The sequence below is a fragment of the Lagopus muta genome, chromosome 2, assembly GCF_023343835.1.
Source record: "Lagopus muta isolate bLagMut1 chromosome 2, bLagMut1 primary, whole genome shotgun sequence".
NCBI classification, from domain to species: domain Eukaryota; kingdom Metazoa; phylum Chordata; class Aves; order Galliformes; family Phasianidae; genus Lagopus; species Lagopus muta.
This window is the reverse complement of record NC_064434.1, coordinates 10808653-10830516: the sequence shown is the minus strand read 5'-3', so window position 1 is coordinate 10830516 and position 21864 is coordinate 10808653. Positions and strand designations below refer to the sequence as shown.

At 40.8% G+C, this 21864-nt stretch overlaps 1 protein-coding gene across 1 annotated transcript; it reads left to right on the top strand.

Annotated features, from left to right (window-relative positions):
- The first annotated feature begins 13480 nt into the window (after positions 1-13480).
- On the top strand, positions 13481-13990 carry MSGN1 (mesogenin 1). Its single transcript, XM_048938178.1, has one exon. The coding sequence runs from the start codon at positions 13481-13483 to the stop codon at positions 13988-13990; it is 510 nt and encodes a 169-aa protein (XP_048794135.1).
- Positions 13991-21864: the final 7874 nt, after the last annotated feature.

The following is a 21864-nucleotide window of genomic DNA, read 5'->3' as shown; positions in this document are numbered from 1 at the left end:
TTCTCTTCCTCCTATCCATCACTGTGGTTACTGCCGGTACTGAACTGAATTTAAGACTAATAAATAAAACCAGAAAACTTTTAAAAGTTCGGTAAACCAAAGCTTTGTCTCCTGAAAGAATTTTCCTTGTAGGGTTTGGGGAGATTTGTTCACTAAGCATAACTGGGAAGGCAGATATCCTTGGAAAATTTCACTCAAAGGAAACTGCTGACTACACTCATGTACTGATGGATATTTGAAGCAAATTGGATGCCTGACTGAAATACAACAAGCTAGCTTCATGGGTAATTATAATGCAAAGTAAATTGGTGTTGAAGTAGCTGTGTGTGAGCATTTGTTTTATTTTAAAATGCTATTTGCTCAGCCAAATTGCGTGTGCTGCTACAAACATTCTTTTTGAAAGGGCTTTTTGTCAGGCTGTTGGTATTCTCAGGTACAGGAAGGGGGAACTTCAATCACAGTCTGTTCTGAATAAATTGGTGTGCAAATTTACTAGATGAATCATAGAATCACTAAGGGTGGAAAATACCTCTAGAATCCCAGAATTGTAGGGGTTGGAAGGGACCTCTAGAGGCCATTGAGACCAACCCCCCTGCCATCATTTCATATCATCCAGCCATAAACCTATCCCCATTCAACCATGTCACATTTCCTAGTTTCTTGAATGCCTCTGGAGACAGCAACTCCACCACTTCCCTGGGCAGCTTGTTCCTATGAATTACCACTTTCTGAGAAGAAATCTTTCTTAAACTCCAACCTGATCCTCCTCTGGCAAAACTCAAGGCCATTACCTCTTGTCCTATTGCATTTACTTGGGAGAAGAGGCCAGCACTTCCTTTACCACAACCTCCTTTCAACTAAGTTGTACAGAGCACTAAGGTCTCCCCTGAGCCTCTTCTGTCTCAGCAATTCCCTCAGCTGCTCCCCATAAGACATGCTCCAGGCCCCTCATGGCATCATGGCCTTTCTCCAGGGCCTCCGTGTCTTTCTTGTAATGAGGGGTGCAAAACTGAATGTAGTGCTTGAGGTGCAGCCTCACCTGCACCAAGGGCCATGATCATCTCCTTGGTGTGCTGACTGCACTGTTGCTGATACAAGCCAGGATGGTGTTGGCCTTCTTGAGTGTACTGCTGGCTCATGGTTAGGCAGCTGTTAATACCCCTTAGAGCCTTTCCCTCTGCAGTTTTGCAGCCACTCTGCTCTGAGCCTGTAGTGATGCATGAGGTTGTTGTGTAGGAACATGGTCTTACTGAACCTTTAGAGCTGCCCTCAGTCCATCAACTCAGAGGAATCCAGATTCCTCTGTGGAGTGTTTCCTACCCTCAGGTAGATCAACGCCTCCTCCCAACTTTGTCATCTGCAAACTTACTGAGGGTGCACTCAGTTCCCTCATCCAGATCACCAATAAGCAGGATCTGACCCCTGACGAATACCACTGATGATCAGTTGCCAGCAGAATTAAACTCCGTTCGTTTTTTGTCTGTGGTTTGTAAAGACATACTATTTTCAGTTGTTAGCATATTAAAAAAAAAAAAGCATAGAGCATGTGTTCCTCAGCTGTCCTGATTTAAGATGTTCTTTTTTTGCAGTACCACAAGAAAACACTATGACAAATCACATGCTGATTTTTTTTAAGATGTAAAAGTCAGGTTTTGCTTTTCTTCCCCCCCCCAAAATGCCTTTTCCAGCATCACTCTGCCAGCACCTTCCATGTTACTATCTCTGGTGTTAGTGCTATGAAAGGTAGGCTTTAGAGCATCCTATAAATAACTGATTGATTTCCATATAGCAGCCTAACAAATTGCATGAACAAATAAAAATCACCCTTTGTATGTTCTGCACTAAAGTCTTACAGGCAGGATATTCTCCCCATGTTGACAATCTGAAGAATGTAACTATAAAATGAGCTTGTAAGTCTTGCCTGAAGGGATTTTATTGTACGGAAAAATTCCTTCAAGAAAATTATATTCCTTAGAACAACTGTGATGTGTATCTGTGTATCTTACTACAACTTGTTCATGACTGGGTGTTCATCCTGTAAAACATCAGTAAGTGAAGGTTTTTGTCTTTTTTTTTTTTTTTAACCAGTGTGTTAAAAACAAGCAAACAAAGAAACAAACAAACAAAAAAAAAAAAACCCACCACCTTTTGTGCTGGGAAGTCGTTAAACACAAATTCAACATAAATTACTCTCAACGGTCACAAATATCCTCCAACTGCCAGGCCCAATTTACTGCAAGCCCAAGACTTTGTGGTAGACTTAGTGACAGTGAACAGGGAAAAGCTTCAGAGCAGCTGAGTCCTCCTGTTGTGGCATGCATGTAAGTATCTGTATCACCTTACAAAGCCTTCTTGTTTGAACACATATAATCTTGTTACTTTCCTTTGGGGAGAAGACATGTTTTGTATATTGTATTTAACTGATCATTCAGAGTGTGACCCATGTGGGTCACTGTGGTGATGGGGATGTATCAGTTGGGGAATATATCCAAACTATGACCAACAGAAGAACCAGCGAGGTGCAAGATATCTGTGCAGAAATTACCACCCCGGATGCTCTGGTCAGCCTCACCTGACCCTCATGGAGGTGCTTGCTGAGTGGTCTCCATTCAGCACCCCTCAGACCTTTCTCTACCCTGACCAAGATTTTCCTGATCAGGGTGCATCTTCTTCCAAGGATCCCAATAATGCTCTCTTAAGAAAACCTCGCTGCAGTTGTTAATTTAACAAAGCGAAGTGCTAGAATTTCCCCTTGTGAATCAGCATTAAATGTTGTGCAGTACTTAAACTCTTCCTCTTTAAGTCAGTTAATCAAATAATGTGTCTTAGTCTATTTTTTAAACTACAGCTCCCTGAAGGAAAGTTGTTGCGAGGTGTGGGTGGGCCTCTTCTTCCAGGTAACAGTGACAGCATGACGTGTAATGGCCTCAAGTTGCACAGGGGAGGTTCAAATCGGTTATTGGGGAAAATTTCTTCTCACAAAGAGTGGTGATGCATTGGAACAGGCTGCCCAGGGAGGTGGTGGAGTCACCATCCTCATGGAGTCACCAGGGAGGTGTTCAAGAACCATGGAGAGGTGGTACTGAGGGTCATGGGCTAGAGCAGTCACAGGCATGGGTTGATGGTTGGACTATATGATCTTAGTGGTCTTTCCAACCTTAATGATTCTATGATTCTATTTTAAAAAGTAGGAAGGAAAGAAATGTATTTTTTTTTCACTAAGAAATTAGTTAGGTTTTCAAAATAATGGCAGTCTAAAATAAGAATGGATATGGTATGTGTCCAGAGAACATGCTTAGGAAATGCACATTAGCGGAATCCCCTAATTTTAGTTCAACCCCATAGCAAAGAAGCCAGAGGATAATTGTTAGTGTGTAAATCTCAGCAGCTCATAGTTTGTCAATTAAAAAGAATAACATATTGTGAAGACTCTTTTTGACACTGTAATAACCCATTGCCACAGGTCTCGCTTTAACTTTAATAACAACCTCATGTGATCAAAAATTGTATTTTTGGATCATCTGAAGTATTCGTTATGCAGATCAGTGAGTTATTGGACCATTAGCCAAATAAATCCGAAGGTAATAAAGCTCACAGGAAGATAAATGGCTTTCTTTTTCTTGTTCTTGCCAGCCAATTCAGGCTAATTTAAGCCTTTCACAGAATGGTGATAATGAAGGATTTGTTCTCAGCAGAGTTATGGCAGGTGATTTGCATTTGAAAGTTTGACACATTTATAGGGCTTTGATCTTTTCCCTCCAGTGCTGTCTCTCCCTCCTGGCAGACACCTACACCCACGTTTTGCCAGGTGGAGCATCCAGGGGCTCCCACGACTCTGAAAGTCACTGGGAAGAAATACACTAGAAAAAAATAGCCAGAAATTAGCCAAAAGTCACCCAAAATTGCAATTCTGTTGCTGAATTTGAGTGGCCCTAATACCATGCAAGAAAAAAAAGTATGTTTAACTTATTTTATTAGATTTCGTTTCAAGCTAGAGCAAGTCCTCATGGGAAATTTTGAACAATTAGAGATTCTGATATAATGGCCATCCAGACAGGAGGATTGGCTGCTTCTGTCTGGGTGAAATTACTCTTAACAGGGCACATCTCAGTGTATGACACTGAGAATTTTGTCACCTAGCAAACCTGAGAAAAGATGGCCATGGAGTTGTCTCTTAAATAATATTTTTTGCTTGGTTGTTAGACCAGAAAGGGAAGGTGATCAACTGGGTGTGAAAGCAATCTCCAGCTGGAAGAGGAAGCCTGGAAATAAAATCAGAGATTTATTGAGATCATGAGTGCATGTGAGCAAAATCAAGAGTAAACCATAGGAAATATAAAGGATGTTCATAGTAGTGTTTACTGTCTTACCCTGAAGTAAGAAGGGACTCATAGGATTCAGCAGGAACTCATCTGAACATCTGAAATGAGATCACTCTATCCTTCATGATTGTAAAATTGAATATAACAGTTGTTTCCTTTGCTGTATTAATGGTGAATTCCAGATCCACATGCTAGGAATTCATTTTCTTCTCATCTCAGAACTGATTCCTAACGGAGGAACTAACTAAAAAGTTCTGGGATGAAATTTCTTCCTGTCCAAATAATACATGTTATTTCTCCAAGCTGAGCTCTCCTTCTGACAGAAGAGAACGCATAGAATCAGAGAATCAGAGAATTCTTAGAATTGGAAAGGACTTTTAAAGGTCATCTAACTCAACTCCCCTGCAATGAACAGGGACACAACAGTTAGGTCAGGTTGCCCAGGGTTTGAGCCTTGAAAGTCTCCATCAACCACTTCTCTGGGCAACCTGTTCCAGTACCTCACCACCCTCACTGTAAAAGACATTTTCTTTATAACTAATCTTAATCTCCCTCTTTAAGCTTGAGGCCATTTCCACTTGTTCTATCACCACAGGCCCTGCTAAAGAGTCTGTACCCCTCTTTCCTGTAGCTCCCCTTAAGATACTGAAAGGCCACTATCAGGTCATCTCACAGCCTTCTCCAGGCTGAACAGCCCCAGCTTTCTCAGCCTGTCCTCATAGGGACACATGGAGGTTCTTGGAGGAAGAAAGCCCGATGGAGCTTGGGGATGCTTGGAGCTGGCTTCACGCTGCATGTTGTGTTTGGGAGGTTCTGGCTGCCCTAAGGAACGCTTAGAAGTCTTTTTAAAGCTGTGTAATGAATGTTGATAAGCTAGTGTCTGAAGTATATAGAAAGAAGCAGGGACTATGTAAATGTTAGCTTACATTATATGCATTATAATAGGGAGTCCCTACTAAGTCTGCAGAGTCTTTTTGTTCCCTTTCAACTAGAAGATGCTCCTACAATCTAAGAGTTAACTTCATGTTGAATGTACTTGAAAATTCAGTTACTGATGCATTTTGCTCTTCAAAAGAGAGCACTATCCATCTGTGTTACTTTGCTTTCAGCACATCACAGAATGTCAGCTATCAGATCAGAGCAGGAGACTGATGAGCGTGCACCCAAGCCTGACAGGTCGGGTCAATGTCAGGGGGAAATTACAATTCCCTTTTTTCTCTCCCTTTTTTTTTTTTTTTTTTTTTTTTTTTGAATACAACCCATTTGCTAGTATTTACTTTAGAAGACTACTTCCCTGAAGGGGGTGGGGGGGTCAAAAGCTTTAAAGTGATATTGCCTGGAAAATTTAGACTTAGAAAATTTAGACTTAGGCTTTCTGATCATGTCCCCATTTTATGCAGTGTTTTGCAATAGGAAAGTGCCAGCAGCTTAATTCAACCCTTGTGGTAGGCACCATGAAGATCTTATCAGAGAGGGATCCCTACCCTGGCACAATCACTGTCTGAGGAAGCAGGAGATGGGGGCTCTGGGGTTCTGCAGGCAGCAGTGATTTACTGTTCTCCTTGGTTTGCCCCCAGAATAACAGACTCTTAGTAAAGACAATCTGCCCTCAAGATGTGCATATCTGCTGGTGTAAGAGCTACCTGCTCATCCATGCATGCACACATCAATTGCCATTAACTATGCAGGAACTTAGGGCACACACCAGAAACCTATGTCTCATCAGAGTGATGGGGCAGCCAGCAGCGTGCGGTGAAATGGGGTGCCAGTGTGAAGGAAGTTATCTCCTTGCTTTTTGACCTAATAGATAAGAATAAGCTTAATTTACTGGCCCATAGATAAATTTTCCTAGCCAGAATTTAGGGTTTTTTGCTCTCCCTTGTCTTTAAAAAAATAGAAAATAATAAGAGTTTGCTCAAGTAAAAGTTGGCCTCAAGTAATGGCTTCTTGCATCTTTGCAACCTTAATAATTACTATAGATATTTATTTTATTTATTCTATAACCTATGCTTTGGACAATTCCAAGTGGATAATGAAGTGTTTTCTACTTCTAACATTAGGTTTATCCACATAGCTGAGCAGGTAAGCAAAGATGTATGATTTGTACAGGCAGGAGATTTTAAGAAGGCATCTTGTTCCGCCAAGAAAAACAGAAGGAGAATAGGAAAGAGTCTGAAAATTAAATATACAACCAGATCAAATCTTAAGAAATAAGGAAGGAAGAAAGGAAAGGAGGGAAGGAGGGAGAAAAGAAGGAGGGAGGGAGCAGGACGAAAGGAAGGGAGAAAAGGAGGAAGGAAAGGAAAAAATAAAAAGATATACTATCTAGTCATAGAGAGGAAGATGGAATTAGAGACATTTAGACGAGACAGACAGTAAAACCTGATTATAAGGCAAAGAAAGGGAACGAGGTCTACAGTTGTTGCGAATATTCCTGTGTGCTCATACACTTGTCACTCAGCTGTCTCAAATCAGTCCAACTGCCTAAAAATGTAATCGGAAAGGAAATGTATTGGTGTCCTGTATAACCAAAAGTATAGCAAGAAGTCTGTAAGAAATCACTGAGAGACTGAAAGCCCATAAAACTCAGCACTTGAGGTGCTCATTGTGGGTTTTTTTTTTTTTCCACTGGGAGCCTCTGCAGAGAGTTTGAATGTTCTTCTTTTCCCTCTGCCATCACGTGGCTGCAGCCACCAGGTTTACCTGGAGCCTTCTCAATCCCAGGGTGGACAGACCCACCTCTCCAGGCCTCTCCCTGCACACCACATGCTCCAACTCAGGGTCACTTTGCTGGACCCTCTCCAGCCTGTCAGCCCATCTGCTTCCATCGGTCTTCTGTTCAGGGGAAGTAGTCAAGCTGCTTCCTGGCTTGTTATCCTGCTCCTGTGCTGCGTGAAGCTCTCCCAGCCCCTGGAAAACTGTAAGAGTGGTGAGGCATTGGCACAGGCTGCCCATGGAGGTGGTGTGGTTACTACCCCTGAAGGTGTTCAAGAACCATGGAGATGTGGCACTGAGGGCCATGGTTAGTGGGGGGCATGGTAGGGCTGGGTTGATGGTTGGACTAGATAATCTCAAAGTTCTTTTCCAACCATGATGATTCCATGACTCTTTGCTTTTGCTGTCCCTGTACCTCCTGAGGGTCTTCTCAAACAGTTTTCTCTGCCCAGATCCCTCTGAGTGGCACCTCTGCCCTCCAATACATTAATCACTCTCTCCCAGTTTGGTATCATTTGGAAACCTGACATGTGTTCAAAGTTTAGCTATTAAAAATAGCAGCAGCTTTGCTCAAATACTTTTGTGGAACCATTATAACACTGAGTTTAATTTGTCAGGCAAATTACAAAGGCATCTGGAGCAAAAAGGAAAAAAAAAAGCGAAGTACTTAGTACAATTCGCATTCATCAGTGGACCGAAAGACTGATTTGCTTTTTGTGGAACTGAATGTGATTAAAATTGAGATTTGGCAACTTGTGATTTAAAGTCCTCACCCACAGGTTAACCAAGTGTTTGGGGAAGGAAGCCTGCAACATGCACACAGCACTCTATTTCAGAACAGGGGAAATATGTAAGTGCTAAATAATATTTATAATCTAACACCTGTTTGTTGCCTCTTACCTTAGACTATTGATCCATTTTATAATTATTAAACTGAGCTGCAGGCTCTGTTCATAGCATAACTTCATTTAGATGAAATATAGTTTCTATTAACAGCGAGCAGCAATTCTGCACATCAGTGCTCAGACACGAGGGAGGGAGAAATGAGCAGGTCCTGATGGGGTTCACTGGATGGAAAGGAACAGCCTGAGATGAACTCAGAGCAATTGAAAAATAGTCTCCTTTACAAACACTCAGCTTCAGCTCTGCAACTGGAATTGAAATAAGCACAACTGAGATTTTAATTCAAATTTAGAAACACAGAATCATAGAATTGCGCTGGTTGGAAAAGACCTTAAAGGTCATGAAGTCCAACCGCAACCTAATCATACTCCCCTAACTCCACTAAATCATGTCCCTGAGCACCATATCCAAACGGTTTTTAAACACATTCAGGGAAAATTTCCTGGCCATTGGAATTTCTCAGAAGAATTAGTGAGGTTTAGAAAATCTGTCACGCTGCAAAATGAAGCATTTGGAGCACAGGGCACAAAGGATCAGTGCAGTGGCAGGAAAACGGGATTACCAACCTTGAACTTTGTCTGGGACAATTCTGTGCTGCCCCAGACATGGCAAAATGAAACATCTGGGTGTTTACAAAAAGATTACAAGAAAAACTTGGAAATAAACTATATTGTACTTTACGAAACTTGATCCTATGCTTTTGAGTAGAAAAGGAGGCACTGCTTAGGATATTAAAATGTTTACAGCAGGTATTCTTCCAGCTCTCCCACGAAAAGCTTTGAAATAAATCAAGTCAATTTCAGTAGTCATTTTGTTCTAAAAACATGTGAAAGTTAATACAATAAATATGCACTGAGAGATAACGGAGTTCTCCCACCTAAATGACTTCTATTATTCTGATAATATCTAAAACTTCTCATTTTCTGAGCAAAATGAGCCTTGTTAGGGCCCCCTCCCCCTCAGCTTTGCCCTTTCCTTCTGGCTGAAGTAGCCAGTAGACATTAAAGACCAACCACATAGCCTAATCTCCTTTCAACTTCTGTTAACAGAGGTATTAAAAAGACATTCCTGAAAAATCAGCTGAAAGCCACTAGGTAATAAACTCCCTACTTAAAAGGTGGATAGGTGTAAATTCCACACGTAGGCCTTTTCATCTAGGAAGCCAGTTGCTTGGAGATCAGATGTTTTAAATGAATTGCGGAGCTGATGTCACTTTTCAGTCAACAGAGACTGCCACTATTTGGAGGATCAAATAGATGTGAGGATGTAAAGCAAGTAGACAGGTCCTGCTCCTGCCAGGGCAACTGCAGAGAGGTGCCTGCCACCATCCAAAGCACTGGTGAAATCTATGATACTTAGCATGACATCCACAATACTTGTCCTTCATCAGCAGGCTTTTGGCGTGGTATTTTGGAGTAGAGAGCGCTGAAGAGTTTAAATGTCTAAGGCAGGATTTTTAGCAGCTCTGCAACTCACCAGTTTCTGGTCCTAATACAAATGAATAGCAGTATTTTCTCTCATCCTAGCCACCAAAGGTGGTGATAACAATTAGGGATCCAATTTGCACATGGTTTTCACTGATCGTAGTAAGGAGTTGCAGTTACTTTTTAGGGGAACTCAGGATCAGCTCCAGTTCTTACTGCCTTGCTTCCCCCTAGCAATTGTAGATAGTTGTTCATCCATATTTGGAATAATGACCTCAGAAAAAAAGACGTGGATATTTGCTGGTACAGTGCAGCTTACTTATCTACAAATCCTACTGATTTCAGCTGAGATTGAATTCAAGATAGACCCTCTTCCAGAAGTATTAAAAAAAACTCAAATAAATTCATTAAAAAAAAAAAACACTTCTACTCCAAATTAAGGGAGAGCATTAAAAAAGAGAGAAGCATCGCCCAGTGGCTAATGGGACTCTGGATAACAAATGGGCTAGATCCTTTTCTTCCTTTATTGCCAGCTTAGGCGTAAACAGAGGTGTCCAGTGTTACTTTTCGGAAGTGTTGAACACCTGCTGCGTCTACTGAAACCAGGGAGACCTGCAGCTGCTTGCACCACGTTTTACATCTGTGCGGCTGGGTCTGTGCAAAGCAGGATCATCAACAGCCAGCTGCACGGAGAGTGGGAGGCAAAGCAGAGAGTGCTTGGAAAACCATGTTAAGTGAGAGATGAAGTGACTTTTAAGAGCTTTGCAGATGTAGAATAAAGTTGAAAACATGTCATCTTAGAGCTCTGTTTGTATAATGTACTGCTTGTCAGTGCAGTAAGACCAGACTTCTGTCCCAACTCTCAAGGAGGTGGACTGCTAAGTGCTACTGAAATATATTCAGCCATTTCATATGACTTTTTCCTCACTATTTCAAGTCTGTTTACTCTCCAAACCTCACAGATTGATGGAAATATGATCTGGAATTTTTACAGACTGAAAATGTATGTCAATCCTTAAATATCTACATAATCACCTACCGTACCTGTGAGTGACAAACTACCTGGACATCTTATTTTAAATGTAAACCCTGAATCAGACACACAGAGAAGCTAAAAAAAATTCAATTTTATGCTTTTCTTTTAGATATAAAATTTTTGCTCCATCCATGCTTCTCCTTCCTTCTGTTATAAATACAGAAATCTGATTAGGGAACCTTTCATTTTAAAAGAGATGAAGATGGAGATGTTAGCCTTTATATTGCTGAATAAATTACTGGAATGGAAATCAAAACTGTCAGTCAAGCAGAAAATCCCTCATCATTTTGTAAGTGTGAGTACGTCATTGGCGTTAGCCTCATTTCTTACTGCCTTGCAATCTTTTGGCATTACTGGGAGAACAAAAGGGACTTCTCCAAATCTGCTCAAGGTCGAATAAAATAAAGATTGCAATGCTTCTTTAAATTTCTTCTTCTTCTTCTTTTTTTTTTTTTTTCCCATGTATTTAAACTTTAGGAAGGTGACATTTGAAGCACTAGACTTTCTTAGTTCTTTAATGGATGAGCATCAAACAGTCCTAGAATATATGAGAATATACCTGGTATCCACCACATAGCCATACCCTCCTCTGTATCACATTTTCAACCCTGCTATAGTGGAACACCATGAACACTTCTATCATTTCCAGTATTTTTTTTTCCTATTGTAACTGTCCCTAATTTGTGAGATCATTTCCCAACTGATGATTCACACATTGCAGGTAGAGATGTAGTTGCAGACAAAAATTAATTACAGAATGACAGAATCATGGAATGAATACAAGAAAAACTAAAAACCATGATCCTCTGTTGAATTAAATAGTCTGTAGAACATACAGGAATCATGGACCTTACATTGCTTCTTGGCTTTTTGACATTTACCATTATTATGCATTGGTTAGAGATAGCAAACAAGTGATTTGTTGAAATTTTTGCTTCCAAATTTGACTGCCTTCAATGGCAGTAAATTTTTGATTCCAAAATCAAAATTAATGAGAAGAAAGGGTCATATATATATATAAATATGCATTTATATATGCACTGTGAAGGTACTATAAATACAAATATGAGGAAAACACAAAAAGAGAATGGGAGATTTTAACTGGGACAAAAGTTACTCATTTTTATGCTAAATCAGTTTTTTGAGTCTGACTTGTGACTTGGTGACCTCTGAAATGGTGCTCACTCAGCTCTCTAGTCACAAAAATACCTGCCGTAAATCTTCTCTTAATTTTAATGTATAGCAGGAATTTGTTGTTCTTTGGACTATTGCAACTCATTTTCCTTAAAGAAAAAAGAAAAGATCAGAACAACACAGGATAACTGGAAAACCCAAAGCAATCCTGACTGAGGTAAGGTGTGCCCTGAGTTTCCCTGAGCATGAGATATATTTCATCACAGCCAAATCATCTCAGACTGGTTTGAAATGCTAAAACCCTTCACATTCACTTTGTGGTTCTTTCTTACTCACCTCATGATAAAATCAGTAATTCTCCTGCAAGCAGCTTCCAAATGTTTTGATTCCAAACTCAACAAAAATCCATAAGAGACTTCAGTGAATATTGGATCAGCCCCTATTTTCAGTGCACATAGGATTTTCCTCTTAGTGGTTGTAGTGAGGATGTTGTAGTCACAAAGAAATGGTATCTTCCAGCTTGCTTTGACTATGTGCCATCTAAAAGCCTTTCTCCTTTTTCTTTTCAGAGTGGATTACTAAGCACACAGAGGTCATTACACTGAAGCTCTAAATTAAATCCTACCCTACTTTTCTTGGTCCTTCAGGTTAGCACTTGCTCTCTCTTTCTTTTCATTGTATATTATATCTTGCTTTATTATGGATTAATATGAAGCCATGGCTGGCAGCCGAGCTGCTCAGTGGCTACAGAGCTCAGTAGTTTTCCCTCCTAATGATTTGCTGTGTGGTCTTGAGCAAGTTCCTCCTTGACTCCGCTTATCCATTTCCTTGGGGAATAAAGATCATTAATCATCACTGTAAACTCTTCTGAGGCCTACAGATGAAAAGTGCTCATTATTAATGCTATTCATTTTTAGGATATATATTTTCATTTGAAATGCCTAACATCTAACGTCACTGTTGTATTCAGTAAGGGATGGAAAAGTTTTTTTTAGCAGAAAAACAGATTCATAGAGGTAGAAATTCTTATATAAATATCTTCTAGTCTTCTCTTACACATTTCTAACCTCTATATAGCTTTGAATTAAATTCCTATCTAAGACAACTGCTCAGGCCCAAAGTTTGTGTTGATTTATTTTCCTACATGTTTATTTCTTTTTAATTACATCTTCCCAAATCTTTTATTAAATAGGACTCTGACTTTCTTTACAACTACAAATTTCCTTTTTGCCTTTTGACTCAAGATTTGAAATGATAAACTAAGTTGCAGTTCCCTGTAGGGAATATCTAGATTTTCCCCTTTCTCTTGTTGAAAAGCTAATTATTCAAAGAGAAATTACAACCCAACGAGACGAGAAATCCACAGAGCCACACACATCAAAGTCCAAGACAACCATTTTTGGGTTTCACAATTAAGATGCATTTAGTGAGAGAATCTCAGCCACAGTCAGCATGGATCAGCTGATCACTGCTGCGGTGCAGTTCCTTCCGAACAGTCACACAGAAAACAGGGCTCAATAGTTTAAATTCTGGCCCTATGTCAGTGCTCGCTATCTTTAAACTCTCTGTTAACTGCTTTGTAAAATGGTTAATTTTCTTTTTCCTCTCCCATCACTTATCCCCCCAGTGCAGCGTTAAATGTTGATGCGCAGCCTTAATTGGTTTAGTCACAAGAAGATAATCTTTTTTTCCTCCTTCCTCACTGTTGCCTGTTAGCTTAAAGGCTTTTTAGCTGAAGGTTGATAATTATCACTGAGAAGAAACTAGCACATCAGGAGTTCATTTTCCATCTTAGCACTTGTGGTGCTCCTTTGAACTCCCCTGGCCAAACCCACGTTCCCACTTTGTCACTTTCCTCCCTCCATCATAAAAAGGTCTCAGCAGCAGGCAGCTCCAGCCTTTGCTGGCGGGCAGCGGGAATTGCTTCTCCCGCGCGCTCCTCCAGAATGGACAAATTGCACGAGACGTTGATAAATATGGAAGACACTTTGGGTTCGGAGCACTCTGTCTGCTTATCCTCCTGGGACTGGAAGAACTCTACTGGGGCTTTCGAGCTGCACTCTGTCTCCTCTCCACACAGCTTGTCTCCAACGCCGTCCTTTGAGTCTTACTCCTCGTCCCCGTGCCCGGCAGCAGCCGAGACCCCATACAGCGGTGGCGGCCTGGTGGGCTACGGCCTGGTGGACTTCCCCCCAGCCTACCTGCCCAGCCCCGGTCAGGCCCGGCTGCCCAAGGGCACCAAGGTGCGGATGTCAGCTCAGCGCCGGAGGAAAGCCAGCGAGAGGGAGAAGCTGCGGATGAGGACCCTGGCCGATGCGCTGCACACACTGCGCAACTACCTGCCGCCCGCCTACAGCCAGCGGGGACAGCCCCTCACCAAAATACAGACCCTCAAGTACACCATCAAGTACATCAGCGAACTGACGGAGCTCCTCAACAGCGTCAAGCGGGTGTAGGGCCCAGTTGGAACACCTGCCCTGGCACCCCCAGGCTCTGCTGTGGAAGGGCCCTTTGAAAAAGACAACGAAACCAGCTCGATTTCTCCTTTCTTGGAGCATGGCTGCATGGGGTGACAGAGGAACGTGAGGGAGGGAGAGCGAGGGTCTCTGCGTATGTAGGACGCGATGCTGGAAGGTGATGTGGGGCTGCCTAAAGCCTGAGCTGCAAGTTGCTGCGATGGAAGTCTTGCTTTTCGTTTTTCTTATGCTCCTGTTTTGTCATTTTTTGTTTGTTTATTTTAACGATAAGCTTCTGACAAATTTTAAAGCTGATCTGATATGAACCAAAAAGCCATGTGAACCTTCTAGGATTTACATATCTGTGTTCTGACTGATTTTCTGTTTAATGCAGACAACAGTAAATCCATAGGTTTTAAAGTGAATTTGTAAAAAGTAACAACAACCACATAGGATTTATAAGTGTATTGATTTGTAGGCACTTTAATATCAGGATGAGGGGGAACATGTTTAGCTAGTTCAAATATTACTTATTTGTCTACATTTCCTCTGTACTTAAAAATCAAGAAAGGAACTAATAGCAGGAACTTCTTTGCTCATAACAAATAAATATCAATGTTATAGTCTGTACTTTGTGTTACATACCTGGTAGATAAGTAAAGTCTAAAACTGATAATTAAACACTGGAAATGAAATATAAACCAACTGATCTTGTATAGATAAATTGCTGCTAAAGTCTATCTTCTGTTTTAATATATATAGAAACAAATCGTATTTCTGTTTTTATCCAAAAAAACTTTGCTTCAGAGTCTGATAAAGTGTGGAATACATTTTTATATCAAACTACTGGAGTAAGGTTAGGCTGAGATCTGTCCCTCCTCTTCCTTCTCTCTGGTGTGAAATAAATTGATTCACATATCGGAAAGATGCAAAATTTTATCCTCAAGATGTATTGAAACTTAAGAGGATGCTAGTAACTGTAACGTCCTTATTAAAAGCTGTCACATCAGCTGTTTCTTACAACTAGTAACAGTCCTATAAAACACACACATGAAACCTTCCAAAAGCCAAAGAAATGAGAACATAGTACAAACCTTTAATTTCTTTTACCTTTCATGTGACCAAGATCACATAGGTCTAACCAAACTGGAGGAAAAAAAAGAAAACAAAAGCTTCATAAATCTCATTGCAGACTGATTTCAAATGCTTGGCTACACCGAACCCAGCAACAGACAGAGAGGAGCAAAATCTGACACAGAGTTGCTGTATTGCGAGGCTGAACAGCATGGAATTCATTAAGGCAGATTAACCTTTTCTTTGTGGGGAAATGTAAGACACCAGGAGAGCAGCAGGCAGAGAAAACAGGCTTGTCTCACTGGGATGAATAGATCAACATGTCTGTGTGGGGCAAGTGGCTTTGGTTTGTGAATGCATCCTGCAGCAGAGCTCTAAAATCTGAAACGTTGCTGCATTTCCCTCTTTTTTTTTTTTTCCTCTTTCTGGTTGTTCGTAATGAAATAGGTAAAATAGGTATATGTAATATATAATAGTAAAATAGGTTTTGTACTTTTTTCCCTAAGACCTTTTCCCTTTTGCTTCACCCTAAGTTCACTCAATACTCTTCTCAGATGGTATATGCATACTGGAGCAACCTGTGTGAAATCCATCACTGTCTTCACAAGCAGTGAAGTTCAAATTTATGCAGGTAGAAATGTCACTCAAATGTATTCACAATTAAGCATATCCTCTATGCTCCTGTTCTGTTTTAACCCACATTACATTTCTCACAAACTTTTGGGCATTAGTAAGACTGTAAGTAGTATCATTTTTTAAAGCCCTATAAAATTGTCCAAATAGAGATAATTGCCTGTGCATGTGAAATGGCAGCACTAATTTCACCATAGCATTCCTCACTATGAGCCTGTGTACTGGATCCAGATTTGAGCAGATGTAGAGCCTCATAGGCAAGATCAGTCAGATCACATCTCGAACAGGTTGCCCAGTAAGGTTATGGATGCCCCTGCCTAGAAGCATTTAAGGCCAGGCTAGATGGGGCTTTGAGCAACCTGGTCTAGAGGAGGTGTCCTCGCCTATAACAGGGAGTTGGAACTACATGATCTTAAAGGTCTTTTCCAACCCAAACCATTCTATGATCTCTTAATGATTAAGGAGATGATATTGTGCATTGGCCACAGGATCTCACACTGAAACAGAACTGAGAACTTGATCCTGAGTCTTTTAACAAAGATTCTCACTGTAGCCAACAGTTGTAAAGGAGTACATGCTCACTAGTGCTGGCAAAGCACCAGCAGACACACAGAAGCTAGTTCCATCATTGTCATTTTTGTTATAGACCATCATCTTGTACTACCATACTGTTTTGATAGATTATCTATGCTTGGTAAATCATCAAACCCTGCTCTTTAAATCTTTCACTACTGGAACTGCATGTAATTAGCATGCTTTTCAGCTAAGGAAGCCCATAGGGTTGTGCTTAAAGCAAAGGGATCAGGAATGTGAGAGCATTCACTTTTATTGCTAATTTATCTATGGCCTCAACAGGTCCTCCAGCATCACTGTTTCAGTTTACTCAACTGTAAAGGAAGACATTGATAGCTAACTGTTTCAGAAGGCTGCTGCTAATAAAGCTAAGTAACGCTGCATGCAAAAAGATTGCTGTAGTAGGAGGTAGCCTGTAGACATGCATCAGGGCTGATTTTCCCAGCTGCCCCAAGGAAAGTAGCAGCCAAAAGCCCTGAAGTAATGGGCCATAGCTTGCTAATTTCTTCTCTCCCTGGAAGTCCAATGTAGAGCAACTCTAAATAACCTCAGAAGCAAGGCTTTGAGTTTCAGACCGCTTCACTGTTCCTGTGCTAGTCAACCAGACCATGCCTTTACTCAATCTGTAGTCTTAAAAGTCCAGCAACTGCTAAAATGTTTTCAAATACTTTGAGCTTTAGCATAGAATGAGCAACCATCCCTGAATGTGATTAAAAACCATTTGAATGTGATGCTCAGGGACATGATTTAGTGGAGGGTTGTTAGAGTTCAGGTAGTATGATTAGGTTGCAGTAGGACTTCATGACCTTTAAGGTCTTTTCCAACCTGAGCAATTTTATGATTCTATGATAAGATGGCTGTATCTAAGAAAGCCTTAGGAAATAGGCCTTGGTCTGTCCTAAATTGCACCCTGCATCACAATAGGACCAAGGTCCCCATCAAAGATAAGGTTAATTTACTAGCATACTCTTAAAGTGTTTGATTTTTTGGTACTATCAGATATTCCCATTTCAGAGAATCTCTCCTTTCACCTACAGGTGATGTGGAAAAAGTGATCAAGATACAGGAACAAGAAATACAGGTGGATTCTGTTCCCCTTTGCTGGGGTATAGTTCACATTATACTTCCCTTCTATTGTGGTTTTGTGAGATCCCAGCTGCAGTGCCACATTCAGCTCTGAGGCACCCAGTACAGGAAAGATGTGGAGCTGTTGGAGCAGGCGTGGGGAAGGGCCAGGAGGATGAGCAGAGGACTGGAGCACCTCTCTTACAAAGAAAGGCTGAGGGCATCGGGCTTGTTTAGCATGGAGAAGGGAAGGTTTCAGGGAAACCTCATTATGGCCTTCCAATACCTAAAAAGTGGTCCTACAGGAAAATTGAGGAGGAAGTCCTTACCCAGACAGGAATAACTGCTTTAAACTAAACAAAGATAGAATTAGATTAAATATTTGGTAGAAATTCTGCACTCTGAGGCTGGTGAGGGACTGGAACATGTTGTCCAGATAAAGTGTAGACGACTCATCACGCACGCATGATCACGCACGCATGATCACGCACGCATGATCACGCACGCATGATCACGCACGCATGATCACGCACGCATGATCACGCACGCATGATCACGCACGCATGATCACGCACGCATGATCACGCACGCATGATCACGCACGCATGATCACGCACGCATGATCACGCACGCATGATCACGCACGCATGATCACGCACGCATGATCACGCACGCATGATCACGCACGCATGATCACGCACGCATGATCACGCACGCATGATCACGCACGCATGATCACGCACGCATGATCACGCACGCATGATCACGCACGCATGATCACGCACGCATGATCACGCACGCATGATCACGCACGCATGATCACGCACGCATGATCACGCACGCATGATCACGCACGCATGATCACGCACGCATGATCACGCACGCATGATCACGCACGCATGATCACGCACGCATGATCACGCACGCATGATCACGCACGCATGATCACGCACGCATGATCACGCACGCATGATCACGCACGCATGATCACGCACGCATGATCACGCACGCATGATCACGCACGCATGATAGCGTGCAAAGCTAGGTTGGATGGAGCTCTAGGCAAGGGGTTTGGAACTAGATGATCTTTAAGGTCACTTCCAATCTAAGCCATTCCATGATTCTGCGGCCAGGACTTTCTAGGATCTGCCAACTTTGCTTTCAAGGACATTGAACATTTCTCTCCTTTTGTAGTTCTTTCCTTGGTGTACAAATTTCACTGTAAGAGAAGAGATTGTTGTATTCATGATGATACGAGTACTGCTGTTAATAAATACTTATTTCTATTAATTTTTAAGTAAAGTGAAACACAGTTGAGATTGTTTTCCATTTCTTTACCCCCAAGGATGTAGGATATTTATTTGGTGTGAAAGAGAGCAAGAATTAAGTCCCCTACGTGAGAATACAAGATTTAACAACTTTCAGGACTGTATGTAAAATTCATGAGGCAGTATTGAAGTCCAATAGCAAAACTGATAGCCTATAGCACAGAGGCAAAAAAAAAAAAAAAAAAAAAAAAGTTCTACAATCTGAAGAAATTGTAAAAGACACAGAACTAAAGAAAATCTTTCACATACAAACATTTTAACATACATTAAGAGTTCAGGTGGAAGTAAAACTACAGTAGGAGTAGCACAGCTATCACTGGAAGTCTGTGGCTGAGGAATTATATTACATTTTGCCTAAGGGACAGAGTTGTCCATCATGCTGAAGAAAAAGAGATACAGGAGAATAAAAGAGGATCCAACCAATGAACTGAACTCTTCCAGTCCTAAAATCCCTCCCAAGTCACGTTTTTGCCTTTTCCGGGGCAGCATCATTGAAATTCCTTCATTAACACAGGTACTGAAGAAGGCTAGAAAGAAGAGTTAAAAAGAGAAAAACAGCACCAAAAGCCTCCACCACAAAGACATTGTTCTATTGCATTAATGATTTTCTAATGCAAGAAACTAGTAGACTGAGTCAGAACTTGATTCATTCACCATCAGGGCAAGGGCTAATACCAAAGATGACAAATGGAGAATATTCTAAAATGTTTCAGTTAATTCATTTTTGTTTAATTTATTTCTGTAGATGTTACAATTTTGGAAGAAGCCTTGAGATAAAGAAACTCGACAGATGTTTGGAATACTTGTCCCTGAAATGTTAGTTTACAAATGAAACCACCACACCACCTTGCTGTCAGATGCTGCACACAAGTGGTTTATCTTTTAAGTAAATGCTCTCAGACCTTCAGAGAAAGGCAAGAGACATGAGGAAGGCCAGACGTTACCCTCTGCTTTCCTGAGCTGCAATTTGTGCTCAGAATTACGGGTACATGCTGAAGATGACAGGGAAGGCAAGTTCCCTCTTGGTAAGAAGACCAGGTTCCCTCAGAGAGAGAGAGAGTATTCCTCAGTGACTGAAACCTTGCTTGGAAGAAGATCTCCAGGAAAGCTCTGGCTCTGTGAGCAGCAAAACAGGGGAGCTTGTGGCTGCCTGCCCCCACACAGCACTTTGAAATTCTAAACTGAGGAGCACCACATAGGTGCCAAGAACTTTTATAGTTACACATTTGGGCTACACATAGGTGCGTTTGATGGGAAGAAAACCTCTTGTTAAGGCACTTCAGTCTGTTCCTAAGGGGAACTGCCAGCATAGCAGAAATTTTTATACAAAAGATTCATTCAAACGCATCTGTACATATTTATATATAAAGAAACGTGCACCTCAATTTCTGAGGATAAGGTATCTGACTTCCATTTGCCCCTAACTTAATGGTTATACAGCCACAAATGTTATTTGTTTTCTCCTCATTTAACAGATAGAAAAACATGACTGCATGGAGAAAGTTCAGCAGTGAGCAAGACCCATTTTCCTCCATCTATCTGGAAGATCTCTTTGGTCTTTACACAGCACGAACCTAGACTTACTCTTATCACTATGCTAAGTACTGTAAGGAAACTAGTTCAATTTAATTATGCTTTAAAGCATTTAATGTGAAATAAGTACCTGCCTTGTTAGTGTGGCTCTCAGATGTTTTTGAACTGGCATGCTCAAATAGAAGGAGAGTTTCTATGGAGATTACTAGCTGCAGACTATCAATAGGTTTGTGGTAGAAACCAGAGTTTCCCAAATCATTAACTCATTGTCAGAGCATTTTCCTCCAGACAGAAGCATGGTCTTTAAGCTTCCACTTAAGCCATTAATGATTAATAACAAAGAACAAAATAAGTGTACTAAAATTAATTGAGCTGTGAACAAACATCAGTTTTCTTACCTTTCAAAATTTGGTTAAGAGTAAGGTGTTGTTGCTTTAAGAAACAAAAGCAGCAGTTTCAAGAAGAGTAGTCATGCAATTGATAATAAAGTACAGTAAAAGTGAAAAAACTGTTTCTATCAAGAGCCAGATAGAGCTAGCTATAGCAATGACTTACTGTCATTTATTTCAAGTGGAAATATCTGTCTGCAGTGGGCTTCCAGTATTGTTTTATTTTCTTATAAAAACAAATTACACCAGACTTCTCTCTTCCCCTAGACTTTTATCATTCACCTGTTGAAATTGCAGGAGACATAAAGCATAAACAAATAAGATTGATCTCCTTTCAACTTGTGTTAACAAGGATATAAAAATAACATTCCAAATACCGGGGGGAAAGCATGTGGTCATAAAAAATCCACTTGAAAGGCAAAGAGGTGTTGAATCAACACTTGAAGAGGATATATATTTTTTTTAGATATATAAAACCAGGAAGGGAGTTATACAGTTTTAGTATAAACAGGCACCTCTGAGGCACAGAGAGTATTGTCATGTCTTCTTCAAATTTAATATTTTGCTGACACTGAAATAGATTGTGTCTCACACAGTGTTGAAAAATCTGACAAAGTTCATTCAAAACCTTTCCAAGGTTGAAATAGGAATCTCATGAATTTTCAGTAAAGACCACAAATCTATTAGAACTCTCATTGTGCAGGACAGTGCTAAACAGAGTTTAAGACTAAAGAGTAGAAACAAAATTTAGACTGGGCATCATCTAGCTTCTCAACATCTCTTAAGTCCCTAATAGTAGAAAAGAACAAGATATTGACTATCCTGGGGAACGAACAATCCATAGATGAAAGATTGTAAATACTGTGTTTTCTATTAAGTGATTTTCAATTTGTGTCTTGGTTTGAAGAAAAAGATCATAAAACCCAGGAAGCCACAGCAGAGACAAAGTTAGCAACGTTAAAATAGACTGCCCTACCTTCTGCTTAATACTCACATTAGTTCCTAGTTATTACACGTTTCCTCCCAGCTCCTGCACTCCCAGAGATGAATGTGGTTCAGGATGCCCATGGCAGCCTACAGTGCACTGTTAAAACACCATCATAGCGGATGAAAATTGCAGCTCCATCTGGAAAAAAAAAACTGCATACTACTCTTATTTCTTGGGAGAAACTCAGCATGATATAGAGATATACAGGGACATCACTGTACCTATATAGTGGTCATATATTTCTGTATAGAAACAAAACTGGAACCTATTAGACACAAAACCCTAGCAAGT